The 19,096-nt window shown below is 45.0% G+C and overlaps 5 protein-coding genes across 8 annotated transcripts; 2 read left to right on the top strand and 3 right to left on the bottom strand.

Annotated features, from left to right (window-relative positions):
- Positions 1 to 261: 261 nt before the first annotated feature.
- Positions 262 to 2,915, bottom strand: LOC105702058. 2 transcript variants are annotated; one of them, XM_012429295.2, is made up of 9 exons: positions 2,710 to 2,915; positions 2,305 to 2,372; positions 2,119 to 2,210; positions 1,794 to 1,979; positions 1,501 to 1,670; positions 1,284 to 1,425; positions 894 to 1,167; positions 632 to 792; positions 262 to 546 (listed from the first exon to the last, which is right to left on the bottom strand). In XM_012429295.2, the coding sequence occupies exons 1-9, from the start codon at positions 2,723 to 2,725 to the stop codon at positions 375 to 377; spliced, it is 1,281 nt and encodes a 426-aa protein (XP_012284718.1). In that variant the 5' UTR covers positions 2,726 to 2,915; the 3' UTR covers positions 262 to 374. The 2 variants fall into 2 exon arrangements, with proteins under 2 accessions (XP_012284718.1, XP_012284719.1); XM_012429296.1 differs by lacking the exon at positions 2,710 to 2,915 and having other exon boundaries at positions 2,106 to 2,210.
- Positions 2,916 to 3,042: 127 nt separating this feature from the next.
- Positions 3,043 to 4,865, top strand: LOC105702059 (uncharacterized protein C7orf26 homolog). Of its 2 annotated transcripts, XM_012429298.1 has the most exons (5): positions 3,043 to 3,260; positions 3,402 to 4,023; positions 4,147 to 4,436; positions 4,511 to 4,643; positions 4,740 to 4,865. In XM_012429298.1, the coding sequence occupies exons 1-4, from the start codon at positions 3,182 to 3,184 to the stop codon at positions 4,597 to 4,599; spliced, it is 1,080 nt and encodes a 359-aa protein (XP_012284721.1). In that variant the 5' UTR covers positions 3,043 to 3,181; the 3' UTR covers positions 4,600 to 4,643; positions 4,740 to 4,865. The 2 variants fall into 2 exon arrangements, with proteins under 2 accessions (XP_012284721.1, XP_012284720.1); XM_012429297.2 differs by lacking the exon at positions 4,740 to 4,865 and having other exon boundaries at positions 4,511 to 4,675.
- LOC105702060 (ribosomal RNA-processing protein 7 homolog A) lies at positions 4,611 to 6,175 on the bottom strand. Its single transcript, XM_012429299.2, has 5 exons — positions 6,022 to 6,175; positions 5,749 to 5,938; positions 5,294 to 5,641; positions 4,880 to 5,182; positions 4,611 to 4,792 (listed from the first exon to the last, which is right to left on the bottom strand). The coding sequence occupies exons 2-5, from the start codon at positions 5,783 to 5,785 to the stop codon at positions 4,707 to 4,709; spliced, it is 774 nt and encodes a 257-aa protein (XP_012284722.1). The 5' UTR covers positions 5,786 to 5,938; positions 6,022 to 6,175; the 3' UTR covers positions 4,611 to 4,706.
- Positions 6,176 to 6,564: 389 nt separating this feature from the next.
- On the bottom strand, positions 6,565 to 9,200 carry LOC105701937. Its single transcript, XM_012429097.1, has 6 exons — positions 8,826 to 9,200; positions 8,499 to 8,758; positions 8,052 to 8,434; positions 7,757 to 7,986; positions 7,106 to 7,686; positions 6,565 to 7,045 (listed from the first exon to the last, which is right to left on the bottom strand). Exons 1-6 carry the CDS (start codon positions 9,198 to 9,200, stop codon positions 6,565 to 6,567), a joined length of 2,310 nt encoding a protein of 769 aa, XP_012284520.1.
- Positions 9,201 to 10,674: 1,474 nt separating this feature from the next.
- LOC105702063 (endoplasmic reticulum metallopeptidase 1) lies at positions 10,675 to 17,280 on the top strand. 2 transcript variants are annotated; one of them, XM_012429307.1, is made up of 14 exons: positions 10,675 to 11,178; positions 11,523 to 12,063; positions 12,351 to 12,478; positions 12,653 to 12,784; positions 12,856 to 12,976; positions 13,054 to 13,359; positions 13,445 to 13,674; positions 13,755 to 13,935; positions 14,005 to 14,189; positions 14,283 to 14,438; positions 14,545 to 14,750; positions 14,838 to 14,950; positions 15,033 to 15,208; positions 15,299 to 15,463. In XM_012429307.1, exons 1-14 carry the CDS (start codon positions 11,176 to 11,178, stop codon positions 15,461 to 15,463), a joined length of 2,643 nt encoding a protein of 880 aa, XP_012284730.1. In that variant the 5' UTR covers positions 10,675 to 11,175. The 2 variants fall into 2 exon arrangements, with proteins under 2 accessions (XP_012284730.1, XP_012284729.1); XM_012429306.2 differs by lacking the exon at positions 10,675 to 11,178 and adding an exon at positions 11,197 to 11,310 and having other exon boundaries at positions 15,299 to 17,280.
- Positions 17,281 to 19,096: the final 1,816 nt, after the last annotated feature.

Below are 19,096 nucleotides of genomic sequence, written 5' to 3' on the forward strand. Positions count from 1 at the left end.
ACGTGATCATATGTATTGTCATATGATTGATAAAAATTCACGGAATTCAGATACTCGCATATTTTGTCCCTCGTTAACTAAAATGGAATATGTGCACTTTACTGTTTTCTTAAATAGTTCTGGTGTCGTAAAAGAGAAAAAGTACATCAAATTCTGAGGATTAATTAGTACATTAGATGTCATTTCTTAAAAAAGAAACGAATTTTTTACAAAGGAATATAAGAATACTCTTTGAATTGTTATCACAGCCAGAGACATCGATTCTCTTACAAACGAAGTCTATATTATTGTTAATGCATCGAGCACAATGACGAGTTTTGTAATACATTTTCCTTATTCCAAGTTGATTAATAGGATAATAATCGCAATGACAATCATTTCTTTAACAATACGTCGACATCTTTTAAGACGCCGTTCACGTTTTTCTTAATGTTATTTTCAATAACAGGTATCACTTTCGATTTCACCCCTCCCGCAACCCATGTTGTGATTTTAGATGCCAGACAATTCATGACACTGAATCCAGTGACTTTTGACTTGATGTCACTACAATAGATATCATATAAGCAATTAATTTTACGGAGAAATAGTAGTTATAGATGTAAAAACATATCGTACAAATATTACATACCTGAGTTCGGTAATTTTAAAATCATCCAAATGAGTCTTGATATTCTTTCCATGTTTACTGATAACAAATTTAAAACTGGCTTCATTTCTGCCAATTTTTATTTGAACCAAACCTGCTGTTTTTATGCCCAAAATTGTGACACAATATTCATCAAAACCCATCTACAAAATAGTTAACATTGTGTTTATTTTTCATCATACGGTATCAGAATATCTTTGACTCTTGTATTGCATAAAATGCAACAAAATTAAATTATTATTACCATTAATTCATTTAAGCCTACAGCACCAAATATTACAAAACTATTTCTCTCCAAGGAGACAGTCACATCCCCTTTTCTTTGCATACTGTCTAGCCCTTTTATCCATCCTTTTTTAGCTTCAAGCCTGCCAGTCAAAGAATCATTCGTTGGAAAGGGAGCATCGATATCTGACACAGGAACTTGAGCATTTGATTTCTTTATGTGTTTATTGGCACTTAAAAGTATCTTATCAAAAATATTATTTGCCAGAGTACTTATTGCATTTTTGTGAGATCTGGAAACAGGTTATTGAAGTAAATCATGTAAATCATAATTGCCTTTCAAAAATTTTACTTCAATGGCTGGCATGTTTAATTACGCATGCAATTAAAATTAAAAGCAATTACTCACTTCAATTGTGTCACCAGATGTTCTTCACCTTGTAACAGTTCACAAACTGATAATTCAACGATCGCTTCATTGAGTTGCTGCTTGAGAGTTTTGGTTAAAGTCATTGCAAGATCCGTGTGGAAATATTGTGCCACTGTATCATCTAACATTGGTAGAACTTTGGTTACAAATTTCTATCATATAATAATGTACTTATATATCAACGTTTTCACTTTACCAATGCGATCAAACTGCAGCTGTTTATTCGTTTCAGAGAGTTGTCGTGTATCGATTAAAAACTGTATGTCATCATGTATATATTCAAGTTTATAATTATCTGTGAGGAAGCTGTCCTCAACAGGATATATACCAATTAACCCCTTGGCAATTCCACTGCTTGAGGTGAGGCTAAGAATAATTAAATGTTATACCAAAATTTTCATACACTTGTTATAGAAATGCTGTAATATACTTTAATATTTCACACAAAAATTATTATCCATCAATTGTAATATGAAATAATTAACTTACTTGAAAGTCCCTGATGTTAATACTGGAAGTACTTCGGTTAAATCGTTACTTGTTACGGTAAATTCTCCATCAATTTTTAATTCCCCAATGTTAAAAACAATTTCCAAACAAAGTAGTTCTAAATTTGCTTTTACATAAGTAAGATTAAATTCTGGCTGTTTAATTAATCTTATACTTTGTAAATGACTGTAAGAAATATTATTATTAATAAAAAATCTTGATTAAACCGGAGCAACAATGTCCCACTTAATTTTTCGACGATAAACGATAGAAAATTAATTTGTACTTAAGATTACATGTTTGGATAGTAACATTTTATAATTACAGAGTCGTGCCATTCAACGTTATGAATGTATCGTCAAGATTTTGTGACGTGATACCCCTCTTGGACCAACTGCTCGACAAGTTATTAAATCTCTAAAATCATTATAAAAGTTATTAAATGACCAACAAATAATAACATAAATTGAATCTCTGCGTTAATAGTTTTCATACTTTGTTAACGACTCACCTGTGCAAGAAAAGATTCAAAAAAGTTTGTTCCACACTCTAGAGCTTCACGAAGTTCACTGTTTTGTACTATAAATGAAGTGTACAAAAACATTACTAAGCGATGTAAAATTCTATTCTAGTCCTGATAAAATAATATCGATAGTGTAATCTTTTTCATAAAATTCAAAAAACCTGCATTAAAGCGCAAAATCTCTGTACGAAACTGAAAAAAAAAGTGTCAAATTCAACTGAGAACGATTGTTAGAACGAGGTTAGACTCAAATGGCTTCGTGCGCAGGTGTCTCTCTGGTAATGTTTATTATTGGTTGGTGCTTTTAACTAGATTACGCAGTATTTTAAAGTAGTTATTTATAAATGGACATCGTTGAAAATTGTTAGAATTAAATTAAACATTAACGCTAACCTCGAAATTCGTCCATCCCACGGGTTAAACCAGGGAAACCAGGTTAAACGTTCAGTAAAACTGCGGCCCGGTTACACAACTTGAGTTAACCGAAGTTTAAAGCCCGTTTCACAGGATTTGGACAATTAATTTTAATCCTCCAACTATCTACAATATTTTCAGGAGAACGAAATTCATCTGAATAACGGGAAACGACCTTCCCTGTTGTTACGCATCCAATTAAAATCGTACGATTAGCCTTCCCCCCCTTGGAGGTATCTTTTGCAAGGTGAGACAGAGATCTCTGGTATCCTGCTCATCTCCGCTAGTATATATACCTATTTCTGTCGGGCATATACGCGTTAATATCGCCCCACTTCTGGTCTGTTAGCCAGCTTGCTTCTATGAAATATCTCAATACCTTGACGTTAGGTACAATTTTATTCCCTTTAAATGTAATTTCTCCGTTTTCAATCAATATTATCAGTTATTAATGGCTGGAAATGAAATTAAACAGTCACTCAGAAAATTAGACTTTCCATTTTGTGCCAGGGAAGGACTATGTAGAATTGGTGAGAAAACCCTTTACTTTAGGTTATGCGCAGTTACGAATGTAAACAATGTCATTCATAATATGTTTGACATGCCAGTGCAATAGCGCATGTAAAGTAAGTCTTGTTTAAGTGTAAAAGTTTCTTTAATTTTTCTTAAAGAGATGCTATGCAGTAGACCTGGAAAACAGATGGATCTTCAGATGGACATAATGTCAGAATTCGTTTTCGGTGAAATCGATAGGAGAAAAAAGCGCAACATGAATACTGCTATACAGGAGTTACAGTTGATAGAAGTATTAAGCGATTTTTTTCAAAGCCCAGGAGGATGTCCTGCAGTTCGCAATGCCGTATTTTTATCTCTTTATCCGGCAGATAGTCCTAGATATAAGATTTTAGGAAATTTAGTATCGCTTGCTATAGCCACGCAAAACAAGGCTGTTTTAAATGCAACAGGAATTTGGATGCAACAGTTAGGCTCAACATCTATGCAGAGCGTGGGACTGGCAAAGCATATCCTTAATGATTATTTTGTTTTAACACCAAAGTCCATCGATAGGCTAAAACAACTCCCTGCCTTAGCTCCTCATTTCACTGCAAATTTGTTAACGGCAATAGGAGAAGTTTATAAAGATAAAAATCCACCAACGGAACTCTTGAAGTTAGTAGGTGACTGGATTGATGAAAATCCAAGTCTGTTATTGACTTCTTTAATGGACAATCCAGCATTGCCTACGGGAGGAATTCCTATGACGCCGATAACACCTATAGCTGCACTTTTCAGGTAGGTACCTGTAACTTCCATTCAGAGAATTTTATTAAACTTTGGTAGATACAAGTACCATCTATAAATAGGGCTGCTCATTATTTAATAATTACATGTGACTAAAAAATTTGACTTTGTTAGGTGGTGTATTTTGAGCCCATTACGTGAGTGTACAGAAAACTTGGAGGAACAACAGAAATATTATTCAAAGATTCATCAATTACTGATGGATTCTGTATTACGATTAAAGAACAGTGGTAGTAATAAGCATGCAATCTCTGCACAACATCTAGCAGCTATTACTCGTGCACTAACAACATTGTTACATTCGTCTACAAATTTAAAAACTGAACTACAAGATCTAACAATGGAGAGACTCGCTCAGGCTGTTAGCTCAGCTATGTCAGCCAATTGTATATATGGAAACAAACGTACGAATTACTTTTATGTACACATTTCTTAACATTTGTAACATTGTATGTCATGTCAAATATGTCTGTTGCAGAAGAATTACTGGCTCTACTCCAACCTTTGTCATATCAGCATTTTCTAATCGAATGGACGTTGCAAACTTATGCATCAAAGGCTGCATAACAAGATAAATATCTTATTCTTATGTTATTTATTTGGATACATTGGTATTAATTATAAATTGAGAATGTTTACAAAAGAATATCTATAATAATTATTTTCCTATGATTTCAGAATGGTTTAAATGTTCTTTTTGATTTCAGTTGCTGTAGTTTCTTTTTATCCAATTCAAATTTCTTTCGCAACTCTGCCAAATCTGAAAGAAATATGACATCAAGGATACTTTACCTGATTCCCAGTGTTAGGAAGATAAATATAAGACTACTAAAGACGTTTTACTTACTTTGCTTCTTTGCTTCGCGTATTTGAAAACTATAAAAATTGAGTAATTGTTTTTTTCGAGTCTTTTCTTCTTCCTTAGACTGAATTTTAGAAATAGCCGATTCCTTCCTTGACAGGGCAAACTGTCCACGTTTCTTTCTACTCGTAACCGTAACCCAGCCTTCGTTATCTTCACCTTCTTCGATAGCTTTTTCTTTAGCAAGTCTATTTGCGATACGCTCGTCATACTTTTGGACATAATCGTATATTTCTTTTTTAATCACTGCCTCATCTTGTATGGAATCATTATATTCCTTACACCATTCTGTTGAAAAAAAAGAAGCTTTGTTATATCAAGTTTCATTATTTTATGATATATCATACATTGAATAATAGAACTATTTAGTCATTAATCTTGAATAAGTCGATGACTTACTCATGATGCCAGTTGGTATAGGACTTAATTGCGTTTGCAATATTAATATATAATCATCAGGAAGAGATAACGCTTCCTTCAATCCGGACTCGTTCTTAAATACAATATATCCTGTCTTGAAAGAATTTTTCTCTCTTTCATATTGTTTTGCAAAAGTGACAGTTGCGACGGGTCCACATACCGACTCAAGTGCACGTTTCAGTGCATCGGTTGTAGCGTAAGGTGGTATATTAAGTACAAAGAGCGTTTTCCCTTCAGGATGTTCAGGTTCCTGTTTCCGCACGGAATGTTCTTTGAAAAAGATCTGATGGCAATTCACGTTTTCTTCATCGTATTTTAACCATAATGCTACGAAATATGAGAAAAAATATTAAATTAAGTACTTCTTTCCTTGTATACAACCTCATAACCTATCACCGTACACGTGACAAGTAGATCATCAATTTTACACCTACGTTTGAACTTGATAATGCCTTGCTTATTAACTGTCATGTTTACTACTTTTCATTCACCGCTAGGTTATAAACGCCTTTTACCGTATACGTAAACATGTGAATTTTTCTAAGGACTAATTAATTACACGCCATGACGGAGGAGTTTACCAGCTCGTTCACAAGATGGCACCCGCGTTTCTCGCTACCCTTCCTAGCAAAGTAAACGGAGGCATTTGAAAGTTTCTAGTGACGTTCAACGTACGGATATATTTTTATTTTGCACATATGACTTACGAAAGCGCGTTCGAACAACATTGGGCCTATTTCCGATGTTCGCAGAATCTAAATAAATCGGCGCCCGTAGTGATTGCATGGGTAACGTTTGCATAAAATAAGAAAAAGTAACTTTGGAATAAGGATATCTTCCAGTTCGGAATACACCTGCTAAAGATATTTTTTAATCGATTACAAACCGTGACTGGCAGACTTCGATCCATTCCCGGGGGGTTTCCGGCCTTACACGAAACTCGCGTATTCGAGCAAACGGCAAAAAAGTGCTACCATAAATATTCCGCGGCACGTCACGAAACGTAAGCACGAATCAAGTGACTTTTAAGTCTTGAAGCCCCAATGGTCCTAATGATACCTGTCGAGCTTTCGGGTGTACCGCACGAGTACGACCAATTATAACGCCGATGGACGTGTAGTACTCTATGTCTAAAGTAATCGGACGATCGCTTTGCTACTATTGAAACTTTACACGTGTTTGGGATAAATACGATAATCTCTAAATTTTCTCCATTCCTTCATGGAAAGGAAATGGTCATTGACTGTTGGTTAAACGTCGGTGGTACCGTCGTACCAAGAAGGCATCCAGTTCGAAGACGCTCCGGACGGGTGTCCAGGTTTACCTCTGGTCGAGGAAGCGACCCCGTCGAAGGCTCGCCTCACGTTATCGTCGTTATAGCGATCCAGCTTCGAAGGGATCGGCTTCCGGTCGTCCAGGACCACGAAAGACCGTTCGTTGGTGTTTTTCCCCGCGGTTCTTCCAAAACTAGGGGAATAGGGTCTCCGAGTTTCGTTCGAGCGAGTCGGCTTCTCCGGAGAAGAGGCGCGAATGGGTTCGGTGGAAGACTGCAGGGACGGAGATGGTCGTCGACGTCCAAATCCTTGCGGCTCGTCGTCCACGTTGCAGACGTGAAGTCTGTACGTAGGGCTCGGTGATCGATTCCGCTGGGTCCGTTGGTTTCGCAAAACTGGACGGTCGAACGAGTCCAGCGGAGATCCCTGGGTTTGGGTTTGCGAGGACCTCGAATTTCTGAAACGAGGGAGAAGAGAATTCAATTCCGAAAGAGATATCTTCGGTACCGTCGGTTACCTTCCACTTCCGAGGGGAGGTTTCCCGAGGACGCGATTTTCGGGAGCCCGTGGGTCGAGGATCCGGAAGGCGTCCGCCGCGGATCGTTCCCCGTAATCGGTGGTCCAGCAATCGTTCTTCCTCCTGGAGGCGCTGAGACTGCGATCCCGTCTCCGATGCATCCTGGGCTCGCTGGAAACGGGGGGGTCCCTGACGGCGCAATAGGCGTTCCTGTACTCAGGCCGAAGATCCATGCTCCCCTCGAGGCGAAGGTTCGCCGGCATCCTGAGGGTCTCCACTCTGGGGACTCGTCCGTAAGGCACGTACTGCGACCTGACCTCGCTCGCGAGGTCGTCGAGTCGTCCGGACGAGCCCGAGAGGGGACTCGGCCTCGAGGTCGTCGGCGGCTTCCGGAAGACGAGCCGGTCCTTGGCGTCTCCGGCGTCCTTGGCGTCTTGGAGGTACTTGGACTTGTACTCCGGGTCCAGATCGATTTTGGTCGAGAACCGCGAGAGCGCCGGAGACGATGAGACCTTCGACCCGTCCGCCCTTCCGATCTCGTCCTCGGGTCGTGCCAGCTTCGGCCTCTCCCTCGGGAAGTCCTGCGACGATTGAATTCAAAATGAGACCGGAAGGCCTGAGACACCCGTAATCGAAAATCGGTAGGTTTACTCTGTAGGCGTCGCGATATTCCGGGATTTCCAGGGGAGGGCCCTTCCAGTCCTCCATCTTGGAGACCAGCGCCTCGACGGCCTCCTCCTCCTCCTCCGGCGCCTCCACCCGGACCACGGATTCCTCCTCGCGTCGACTGGGATGCACGTACTTCTCCGAGGTTTCGGTCGTCCCGTAGAAGTCCCCGCTCGGTCCTAGGTTGGTCTCCGGCTTCCTCGGCATCCGCCTCTCTGGGCGGAGGACGGCCGCGAGGACGAATTAGGACGGACCGTTTACGGATCGGCGCTCGACTTACCTCCCAGGCCGAAGGGCCTGAAGACGTCCCGGTACTCGGGCACGTACCCGAAGTCGCCCTCCATCTTGAGGTGGGCCGACTGCCGGAGGAGCTCCGGTCTCCTCGTCCCCACGAAGGGCACGTACTTGTCGCGACTCTCCGTCGCGGTCTCCAGGTCGCCCTCGAGCTTCAGGTTGCTCGGCAGACGCATCGGCTCCGGCCTGCTCGCGTTCAGCCACTCGACGAACTTGTCGCGCTTCTCGGTGACCGCGTCCAGGTCGCCCTCCATCTTGAGCGAGGTCGGCCTCCGCGCCAGCTCGGCCCGGTGCCGGCCCTGGTGAGCGACGTAGGCGGAGTACTCGGTGTCGGCGCGGAAGTCGCCCCCTCGCTTCAGACTCGTGCCCCTGTAAGCGGAGCGTCGGGATGAACGACGTCGGGGACCTCCCGCACCCTTTCGCGACCTCGTACCTTCTGACCGGAGGGGGCCTGGCGGAGAGGTCGGAATGCGCGACGAACCTCGAGCTCTCGGTCTCGGTCTCCATGGCCGCGTCCTCTCCGGACGGTCCGGCCAAGGAGACGCCGTCGGCCGGGGCTCTACTTCGCCTCGGGACTCGGAGGTGCTCCGGGTAGAACCGGAAGTCCAGATGGGAGGACACGGCGTCGTCGAAGAGTCCCTCCAGGTGCAGGCAGTCCTCGGGCTTCTTCCTCAAGAACGGCCGGAGATTTTCCTGCGCGAAAAGGCCCGCGAAGGGGGCTCGGTGAGACGGAGACGAGATGCGACCGGGGTCCGCTCACCTTGGAGACCTCGCCGAAGGCACGGCGGTACTCGGTGACGAGCGGGTCGTCCTCCTCGCGGTTCTCCGGCCGGCAGAGACCCGGGCCGTCCTCGGGGCGGCCCTGGACGCGCCGCCGTCGATGCCTCGCCAGCTCGTCCACCGTGAGACCCTCCGCCTCCGGCGCCAAGGGCCATCTCCCTCTGGCCTTGGCCTTGCCCCTGGTCCTGGCCTTGACCCTGGCTCCGGTCCCGGCCGCCGGCGACGAGGACCTGTCGAGGTCGGAAGGGATCGAGAGAGGAGTCCGGGTCGACGCCCGAACCGGAGCGGACTGGAAGGAGCACTCCTCCGGCGCATGCCGGGCCACGGGAAGAGGGCGGTACGCGGTACGTGCCATTACGGAGACGTCCAGACGAGACGCATCGATCTACGAACCGGGCCTCCAATCGACGAGCGAACTCGCCGTCTCGGGCACGCCCGGAAAATCGCTCTCCTGGACCGGCGCCGCCAGGAACCGCCGGGACCGACGACGGTCGCGTGTCCTTCCTCGGGTCGATCTGTAACCGCCGCGGCCACGCAATCGACTCCGCCCGCCCGACCGAGCGGACTCGATTTACCTCTCGTCTCGACCGACGCCTTCCGACGCCTTCCGACTCCTTCGCCGACGCTCCGGGAGAACGCGGCTCGCTCCGATCGACCCCGAAGGGAGTCGCTGACCCACATTCCCTGCCGAGTTCCGGTCCGTTTCCGCGGGGGGATGTCCCACGACCCTCGGCCGCACGCGACTCCCGAGCCGAGAGATGCCAATCAAAATTCGGGGCAGAGTTTAAGGACGGGCGACCGCTCCTCGAATTTCCTTAATGGCCGGACGCCGAGGCGAGCCCCGGCATCGATCGAGAGGAGTCGACGACCCGATCTCTCCAATCGCCGGAAATTGCGGCGGCCCTCCGGAATTCCGGGGATCGATCGACCCCAGGGGGGATCGCGGAAGCGACGGCGACCCCGATAGTTCCGGTCTCACCGGGGCGCGATCGTCCGGGCGAGCGTACCTCTTGGAAGATCGGCCCTTCCTTCTTTGGACGGACTCGGCGGATCCGGTCATCCCGCGGCTCCCTCGTGGACGGTCCGGCCTTTCGAAATGCTAACGAGAGAACTGAGTCGGTCGCGCCAGGCCGGACGAGTCTTTGATCGACCTGCGCACCTGGTCCGGCACGTGCCCAAATGGAACCGCGGACCCACTCCCACCGAGGATTAATTCCTCCTCGAGGAGCCGCTAAATGCGACCGATCGACCTGGCCAAGGGGCCGGGACGACGCCGACCTCCTCTCTCCTACCGTCCTTTGACGTTTGTCCCCTTTTGGGAGATACTACGTATATGCGCGAGGGGAAGGGTTTCAGGCATGGAGCGGATGAACGGTCGCCGGCATTCGTAACCGGACGGTTACGGAGGCGTTTACCCAGGTTACTCGTCCTCCGCCGTTGCCTTGGCCAAAAAATCGACCATCCGTGATCGGAACCTCGAATCTTGGTTTAGGGTCTTTGGAGGCTTTATCCTTCTCTGAATAAATCGGCGGTACTCGTTTCGTCCCGCGATTTCCTCGCGGGTACTTCCAAGGAAGTAAAATGACCGGAAGACGAGGTTTAAGGACACCGTGACCGAGGTGGTCCGCGGTTCGACGCATCTGTCCCCAGGTGGCGGCACCTAGGGAACGCGACCTGGGATCTCCGAGGTTCCTCGAGTCCTCTCCTCGACGATCCCAGATAATAGATGGACGATAACGATAAAATCGGTGGGACGTTCGTTTAATAATCGCGGCGTCCAGCGGCGTCATCGCGGTTGCTAGGTGACCAAAGTCCACGCTTGTCGTTAGGTCGTCGAAATCCGATACCGCAGGGCGAGTGAACTTTCGCGATCAGGGAAGCCGATCGAAATTTGAATTTCATTCTCGAGTGGAAGGACGTTCGCGGTATTTCCTGGGAAAATCGAACGCGTAAAACTACCGAGCGCGGTTAAATAAATTTATGTACGTTTTCGAGCAGTCTTTCGCCGCGTCACGATCTATCAATTGTATCGTCCATTGACGTCGACGAAAGCGGACCGAAGCGGACGGTCCCCAAAATTCGCGATTTACCGATAGCCGCCGATTGCGGTTCGATTGACCGCATGAACAAACGCTATTTCGGAAATTAGGAGATTTTCTCCATTTCGAGTCGCATCCACGAAAACTCGATCCAATCGGAGAGGTTTGCGGAACGCTTTCCATGCGACAGAATGCAGTGAGACCCGAAATCCTGGTTGGATGTCGCCTTTCATTTTTTTCCTAGTACCTTTTCGTGACCGTGTTCCCGATTCAAAACATACGGAGTGAACGATGGTAAGCATTCGACTGTCCGCACGGTGACTGATAGTGGGTTATTCTAATTTAAGAAAAGGTAGGGTCATCAGTAACTTTGTGAGGTTATCTTCCTACGGTTCATTGATGAGTTCAACTCGAAGGACTGGAAAGGTTTTACATTATTTCCATTAATTATCTTAGATAAAACGTGAATTACCCTTAGTTTGTGCAACGCTTGCGACGATTGACAATAATTTCTTGTCTGTTTTTTAATGTAACTGTATAAAGTTAGAAAGCTCCGGTAGAATAAAATATCAATATTCTTTAAAAATTCAAGAAACGAACCTCATTCACCTCTACGCTTTATGTATTGTATCTTGCAGAAGGATGGAATTAGATTCAGACAGAGAGCGACGAGGAGATCCACGGAGGATCTTCTGTGCAACGGCGATGGGTCCTCGAAAAAGAGACGCACAATTTTAAATGGAACTTATTATTTATTTTTTATAATTACGTTCTACGTTGGAGTTTCGTTGACAGTTATCGTCATGGAAAAGAACCTGCCCGAACCACAGCTCCTCGATTCGGAAGTTCCAGGAAGATTTAACGCGGAAAGAGCTCGGAATCATATCGTGAATCTTACTTCTATCGGGCCACGAGTCTGCGGAAGCTACGAAAATGAAGTGTTGGCAGTGAAATTCCTAAAGGCAGCTATAAAAGACATCGTTAAAGGAGCTAGTGAGAATCATAAAATTGCAGTTGAGGTCACAAAACATAGCGGATCTTTTCCACTGACATTTTTGGATGGCTTGACGAGTGTATACAGGAATATACAGAATGTCGTCGTTAAGTTGGGGCCCCATAATCCGTCGAGATACAGTTTGCTTTTAAATTGTCATTTCGATACTTTCCCTGAAAGCCCTGGTAAGCTGCGATATTTGGTACTTCAGAAAGTCTTATTTAATATAAGACTATAATATTTTGCAATCCGTAATTTAACGCATTGCAAATTGATTGCAAGTAAATTTACTATTTTTAGTTCAATATTTGCAGATTATTTCGAGTCATCTTGCATTTTTTAGCATGTCAAAATTGCACGAATATATTGCATAATTATCAGTTTTTCTTAGTGGTATATTAAAATATTTCGCAAGCTTGATAAGAGACTATAATCTATACTGCTATTATCTGCATCGGTACTATGTTATCAGGTGGTTCGGATGATGCAGCTGGTTGTGCCGTAATGTTGGAAGTATTACGAGTACTGGCTCATAGCCCAAAGTATTTGAGGCATAATGTTATATTTCTATTCAATGGTGCCGAAGAAAATCTACTTCAAGTAAGAACATTGTGCTTTGTGAATTTTATTAGCTTTCCCCTAATATTTAGTGTAAACGATAATGCTGTAAAATATGTTCATTCGCTCTTTAGCTTCCTTTTTACATTTTTCATAGTAAATGCTAGTTAGAGAAACAATAATTTCAATCAATGGAATTGAATGTAATTGTATCAGGCATCTCATGGTTTTATTACGCAACATCATTGGGCAAAGGAAGTTAAAGCATTCATCAATTTAGAGGCATGTGGGGCCGGAGGTCGTGAATTAATGTTTCAAGCAGGACCGGATGATTCTTGGATCGTTGAGGTATGTGCAATTAGTATGTAAATAGCCCAATTTACTTAAAAAAAATATATTAATATTTAATAATTATATAGGTATATGCAAAATCAGTACCATATCCTTATGCCTCGTCATTGGCTCAAGAAATATTTCAAAGTGGAATCGTGCCTGGAGAAACTGATTTTCGCATTTTCAGAGACTTTGGAAAAGTTTCAGGTAATATTTTGATTCCCTTTTCTAGTTGGTGGATAAATCAAATTATTAATGCTTACAATAAATTATTGATGTTATAGGCCTTGATTTTGCTTGGTCGACAAATGGCTACGTGTACCATACACGATTTGACAAAGTTGACCAAATACCATTGGGCTCATTGCAAAGATCCGGAGATAATATTTTGGCTTTGGTTCGAGGAATAATATCTGGACATTATTTATCTGACTCCGGCAGTCAATATCCAGATGGAAGTCTTGTATTTTTTGACTTTTTGGGAGCCTTTGTTATTCGCTGGCCTCAGTATATGGCAAGTGCTGTCAATCTCACTGGAATCTTCTTAGGAATATATTCTATTTACTTGAATATGCAAAGCGCACGAAGGGGTAAATTTAATTTCCGCAAAAGCGACCAAAAACTTATCTGCTACCGTGTCTGTCCAGAGTTCACTAATTATTCATTTTGGTGCAGATATCAAAACACAAACTTATATGAAGCAACTAATGTCCTGCGTTGTAATTGTCATCGTTTCATGGATCATTTCGATGTCCTCTGTTACATTAATTGCTTTAATCTTGACGAAACTTGGAAGAGTAATGAGCTGGTATGCCAGACCTGCGTGGTTATTCTTTCTCTACGTTTGCCCAACTGTCTTTGTGTCAATGATCTTTTTCATGTACATTGCATCTCATCAAAAACGGGTAATTATGAATTATTTATGTTATGCACAATTATGGGAAAGCGCGTGTACATATATATAAATGGCTATGTAACCCTACAGGTTGTTACGTCGGCATGGACTTTGTATCAACTGTACTGCGATGCTTACAGCGTGATTTGGATGATAATTTTATTCATTTGCGTCTTGCTGAAAATTCGATCTGGATTTATTCCCCTGCATTGGGTATTGTTTTCAGCTGTTGGGAACATTTTACGCCAAAACTTCTTCAACTATTTAAAAGGTGATAAGAGTAATATAAACGTAATTTAATACTGCTTTCCTATGAAATCATATCGTGTTGCATTTGCAGATTGGAAATGGCTGTGTTACCAGCTGGGAACATTAACATTGCCGTATGTCCAATCTTTTTACTTAGCTATCGGTGCCCTTTATTTATTTACTCCAATAATGGGTAGAGCAGGGGCAGGAATTAATTCTGAAGTTGTCATGGCAAACATGTTGGCGATACTATTTTGTCTATTGCTCAGTTTCACGGTAATCAATGCGTTTAATATTACATATAACACAGGTATTTCTAGTAAGATCATATTTAACCGACATACTTAATGGAGACAATTTTCATTTCAGTTGCCAATTGTTCTATTAATTAAAAATGCAGACAGGGTAATGAGTGTCTTGATTGGAACATTCTTATTTGCCACTGGTATACTGATATTAACACCCCTTGGATTTCCATACAGTGGCGATCCTTTGGCGCCAGCTCCTGAACGTTTCATGATTGCGGTAAACAATCTTTCACTTTTTCTACTTAAATCTTTTTAAATACTTGTTTTCAGAGCAACCCAGGTTTATTACATTTTTCACACGCATTCCTTAATTTCTTATTTAGCATGCTCAACGACAGTTTTACCAAGCTAATGGTACACTTCGACATTCGACAACTGGGTTTTGGGTTGTCGATTTGGATATGAATAGTCCGCAAAGTGTAGAGGCAATGGTACCTGAGATGGGAGCAGCCATACCAACTATTAAGGATTGTGAAAATGAGTTATACTGCGGCTTACCATATTTGATGCCTGTCACGACTTTTCTATGGTGATTAATTTAAAAGAACACAAGTGGAATCGATTTCAAAACTGGCCCAGTGTGATTATACTTTTAACGAGCTTTACATTCTAACAGGAAAACTAGTTGGATTCCTGGACCAGCGCCACTGATAAAGATTCCCACGGAACTTAATTTGATATCAAAAATATCGAAAGGAACCACTGTTAATTTAACATTCAATGTGACAGGTAAACGTAATTCAACGAAAGGAAACAGCTGTGCAGAGGTCTATAATTGATATTTTGATACTAATTTTGCATTGCATTTCAGGCCCAGATCATATAGGAATAATAATGTCGCCGTATGAAGGAGTTCACCTACAAAAATGGAGCATCTTAGAGGGACAACCTTTGCAAGGTCCTAAGTGGAAAAACAGGGAAACGTATTTCGTCTACTATTCCTGTGCATCCAATTGTGAGCCGTACAGCTTCTCTCTAGAGCTAATTGTAAGGGATAAATATTTAAATTGATCCTTGCAATTTTTTTTTTTCCTGAGGAATTCTATCCTTTAAATTATTCTGTCAACTTTTTTCCAGACACCGTCGGGACACAGAGGTCCCTGTTTATCGATTGCCCTTGCCGGCCACTTTTTACACGGAGAAAATCAAAAGTCGTTACGATTTAAAAGATTTCTATCACAATTTCCTTCGTGGACAATAGTAACGCCTTGGACAGCGTCGTACACGTTGTGGGAATTTTAAATGTTTAAAAAAAGAAATCGGAACAACGGACGTTACTGCATGGACTACAGAGCCAAACTGTATAATAGATCCAGCTGAGTATTTCTCAAGAAACTCCTGGGATTGAACTGCTGAAGCGGAACGTTTTGCGTTATCTCGTTAAACGCATCACAATAAGCTCAATATTAATATTGAGAAGATAAAGAGATACGAGGAAGTATTTATAGGAAAATCTATATCAATTTCTTGACGCCACAATGCGATTTGTTGGCGATAGCAATTTAGCATCTTAACAATTGTACGAACTGCACGGATCTATCCAGCGGAAAGAAAATTTGGGACCGTTGTTATCCCTCTGCATTACCATTTGAATATTTAAACCTCAATAGGACAATAGTAACGTTAATATCTTTCGACTTTTCGGCTACAGTATCTCCGCATGGTATAACATATCAAGGTTACTCCGAGGTATAAAGAGGCCATACATCCAGTTATTCCGCATGCCTAAGTCAGTGATAGAAAAGACACCAATTATTGTCGTAGAATAATTTCTCTAGATTAGATAGTCAAAGGAAGACTTTTTTTTTTCCTCCGTAAATAGGATATTACGACGACAAAGTCTCACAATAATGTACCCACGTTACGTGCCATTTGTAAAAATCTGTCTCCTTCGACAGCAGGTTGGTAAAACCATTCCCAAGTTAGCATCCCTCAGTCGAGTTTAATTTACACGTTCGGAAGGAATTAATTACCCTTTGGTACAACGCAATGGCGAGACTTTGATCTATTTCATAACGAGGTTGTGATCGTTGTTCCACCCACATAAGGGGCGATATTATCGTAATGGCTATGCGAACGTTAGGATTCGTGAAATTACCCGGCTTCGGGTTAGTGTACTTTCGATCGACAAGCTTTATTCGGCTTGTAGATAAAAGACAGGGTCAAGAAGACTGCATGGCAGTTAGATGAGGAATTTTGCCTACAACGTTCGATCGTTCGAATCCCGAGTTAGAAGAAATTTAAGGAAGATCGTGTTAAGTATACCTTTAAATACTTGATAATAAGTTTCGATATTAGTCAAGCGGGTACTCGGACGGCTCGGAGCGTTTTTCGAGATCCTGGATGAGCTCAGAATCATTCTTAATAAAATTGTAAAGCAACGTTTTCTCGTCGTCGTCGCATAGCGCCGATACATCTCTAGGATAAACGTCGATCGTAAAGTCGAGCAGTGCTCCGATTGTACATACATTTCTTTTTAAATCTCTCGATAAGGGGAGATGAAAAAACCCGCGGTGCTCGTTACTTTCGGATAGAAAGCGCATAGAGCTACGGAAACATTTTAGGATTAGGATATCCGCGGGAGGCGGATTTTTTTATGCGTCTTCTGGCCAAACGAAGGTGCCCGAAAATGTAAGCGTCGACGAGTGTAAACGATAATTAACATAGAGCTTCTAGGGTTCGTTTACGAACAGAGAGAAATAATGCATTTACCTCGAACGTTACCGGTGCGCGCCGTACGTAACTCGGACTTGGCGTCGATACGTTCTCTAGGATAAAACAAAGTGCAATTTACTCGTTACGTCTCGCACAAGGCCGATGCCAGGATTAGCGCGTATTTTTTACAACTCCCGAGGGATCTCGCGAAGGAGTCGATGAAATTTCTTTCGATTAACGGTCTCATTGGCGAGGTTGTGATCGTCGTTAGCGCGAAGTCCCGTCTCTCGTTAAAGCGAACCCGTAGGGATTTTGTTTTCCTTTCGAGGACGGTTGTTGAATAGTCGTAGGTACCTTGTATAACGCAAGATGAAATAAAGTTAGGACCGATTGGGAAAAGTCTCGACACGGATGGATCTTTTGTCGCGGTCCGACCTTCCCCGTCAAAATGAAAATACAAAAACGCGACCGGGAGGGCGCCGACAATGCGGACCATTGTTGCGTTACGTGGGTGCAGTTTACTCCTAATCGGGGATTCCTGAATGACGGAACTTGCGCAACGAGGCCCGACTTCCTGCCCACCGCGTCCGCTCGAGAGAGACGATCGCCCTGGGACCGCGGACCGGCGAGAAATTCGGAGCCGGTCCGGCGCACCTAAACCGTCATCGACGATCGTCGAACGCAAGGAATGTTTCCTTGAGAATTATCAGCGGTCCGAGGGGCCAAGATTAACGATCGCTAACATATCCCGCTCGTGCGTTTCGTAAGAAACGAGTCAATATTGACGCACCGGGATCCCGTAAGGCGAGAACGGTTTCCTGGTTAGAGCAATCCGAGACGTTCGCGTCGCGTCCACGAGCAGTCCACCGGGAGCGCCGGGAAGAATTTCTTTTCCCCTCAGTCGAGATCCGTCCGGACCGGGCCACGTGTCGATTCTCGTCGAGGACCTCCTCCGGGAGCTCGGCTCCCGCTCGTCCGGGGAATTCTTTTCCTCGGAGGTACTCGTCGACTCGTTACCGGTCGGGCTTCAAGTGCAGTTAATCCCGGTGTCGTACTTAACGGATCGTTAACGAGGAGTCGCGAGCGATCCAAGGTGCCGTGCCGCGAGGTTCGTTATCGAAGGGGCGCCAAGGATCGCTTTCGCGCGGTCTCGAACCGTAGCCGTTTGTTCGTCGATTAGCACGCGCCCGGCCCACTTCTCGAGGTCCGTCGTAGCCCCGGGAACGACCGGGAACGACCGGGGCAACGAGGGAGCCTAATCCGGCCGGGCCTCGGCGCTCGGTATCCGCTCCTGCGTCGGGACCTACGTGTCCGGACTGCCGATCGGGTCGGCGTCGATGGCGACCGCGGAGCGCCATTGTTAACGGCGACTTTCTCCGCCGACGGATCGACGGGATGCCTACTAATCGACTACTTTTATTTCGAGGAATACTCCGAACCCCGGCTCGAGGCTCGGCCGACGTCAACGACGCCGACCGCGGCATTCCTGCGGAGCGTCTCGACGGCCGGTCGCGATTCGAGGCAATACCCGGACGGCCGAAAGGATCGGAAAGTGGCGTCGCCATTCTTGCGGAGGGTGCGCGTCATCGGTCCTCGCCTCGGTATTTCGGAGGGGCGTCCCGTGACCCGCATAAGAAATTCGGCCCGACGCCGCGGCGAGCGTCGGTTCCTCGCCATATCCGGTGAACGGCGCGCGGCGTTCGAGACCGGAAGTCACGGAGAGGAGGAGGAACCTCCGCGCGTGCTCGGGCCGAGCGGCTCCCCCTCGGGATTTTTCAAGACTCGCGACCGCGTCCAGGGAGGTGTCCGAAATCGGAGCAACCTCGCTCTCCTCGTCGGGCCCAAAAGGCGACGGGGAAGGCAAGGTGGATCCGTTTAGCGGCGGCAAGCTAAACCCGTTGGCACAATGGCGCGTTGATTAGCGACGGGAGCGGGATCGGCCGGGAGGGCAACGAGAGGCCAACGAGAGGCAGGTCCGAGCCGAGGCCCGAGCCAATGGAAAAAGAAGACGGGTCCATCCCCTCTTTGTATTCTTAGCCGTGGACGCGGACGAGGTGGACGCGTCCGAGGTGGCCGCGTCTTCGGCACCGCGACGCCCACGCCGTCGGTTCTTCCCCGGCCTGGATACTACGGGGACCGCCGCCGCGGCGTCCGTCGAAGGAGCCCTCTTCGAGCTCGCGAGAGGACGACTTCCCGAGGATCGACACCCCGGTAAGGGCT

The sequence above is a fragment of the Orussus abietinus genome, unplaced genomic scaffold (genome assembly GCF_000612105.2).
Source record: "Orussus abietinus isolate OABI.00-Male unplaced genomic scaffold, Oabi_2.0 scaffold22, whole genome shotgun sequence".
Lineage (NCBI taxonomy): Eukaryota > Metazoa > Arthropoda > Insecta > Hymenoptera > Orussidae > Orussus > Orussus abietinus.

Bases quoted from the DNA above. Each gene is read 5' to 3' on its own strand.
- LOC105702058 (XM_012429295.2), bottom strand. The intron at 1,980-2,118 runs GTAATTATAAAA...TATTTCTTACAG, and splicing joins ACGTTGAATGGCACGACTCT to TCATTTACAAAGTATAAGAT. The intron at 547-631 runs GTATGTAATATT...TATCTATTGTAG, and splicing joins TTTAAAATTACCGAACTCAG to TGACATCAAGTCAAAAGTCA.
- LOC105702059 (XM_012429298.1), top strand. From the start codon at position 3,182: ATGGCTGGAAATGAAATTAAACAGTCACTCAGAAAATTAGACTTTCCA. The intron at 3,261-3,401 runs GTGAGAAAACCC...TTTTTCTTAAAG, and splicing joins GGAAGGACTATGTAGAATTG to AGATGCTATGCAGTAGACCT. The intron at 4,024-4,146 runs GTAGGTACCTGT...TGACTTTGTTAG, and splicing joins CCTATAGCTGCACTTTTCAG to GTGGTGTATTTTGAGCCCAT.
- LOC105702060 (XM_012429299.2), bottom strand. From the start codon at position 5,785: ATGACAGTTAATAAGCAAGGCATTATCAAGTTCAAAC. The intron at 5,642-5,748 runs GTAGGTGTAAAA...CATATTTCGTAG, and splicing joins AGGCATTATCAAGTTCAAAC to CATTATGGTTAAAATACGAT. The intron at 5,183-5,293 runs GTAAGTCATCGA...TTTTTTCAACAG, and splicing joins TATACCAACTGGCATCATGA to AATGGTGTAAGGAATATAAT.
- LOC105701937 (XM_012429097.1), bottom strand. From the start codon at position 9,200: ATGGCACGTACCGCGTACCGCCCTCTTCCCGTGGCCCGGCATGCGCCG. The intron at 7,987-8,051 runs GTAAGTCGAGCG...TCCTCCGCCCAG, and splicing joins CAGGCCCTTCGGCCTGGGAG to AGAGGCGGATGCCGAGGAAG. The intron at 7,687-7,756 runs GTAAACCTACCG...CAATCGTCGCAG, and splicing joins AATATCGCGACGCCTACAGA to GACTTCCCGAGGGAGAGGCC.
- LOC105702063 (XM_012429306.2), top strand. From the start codon at position 11,284: ATGAGTTCAACTCGAAGGACTGGAAAG. The intron at 13,360-13,444 runs GTAAATTTAATT...ATTTTGGTGCAG, and splicing joins TATGCAAAGCGCACGAAGGG to ATATCAAAACACAAACTTAT. The intron at 15,209-15,298 runs GTAAGGGATAAA...ACTTTTTTCCAG, and splicing joins GCTTCTCTCTAGAGCTAATT to ACACCGTCGGGACACAGAGG.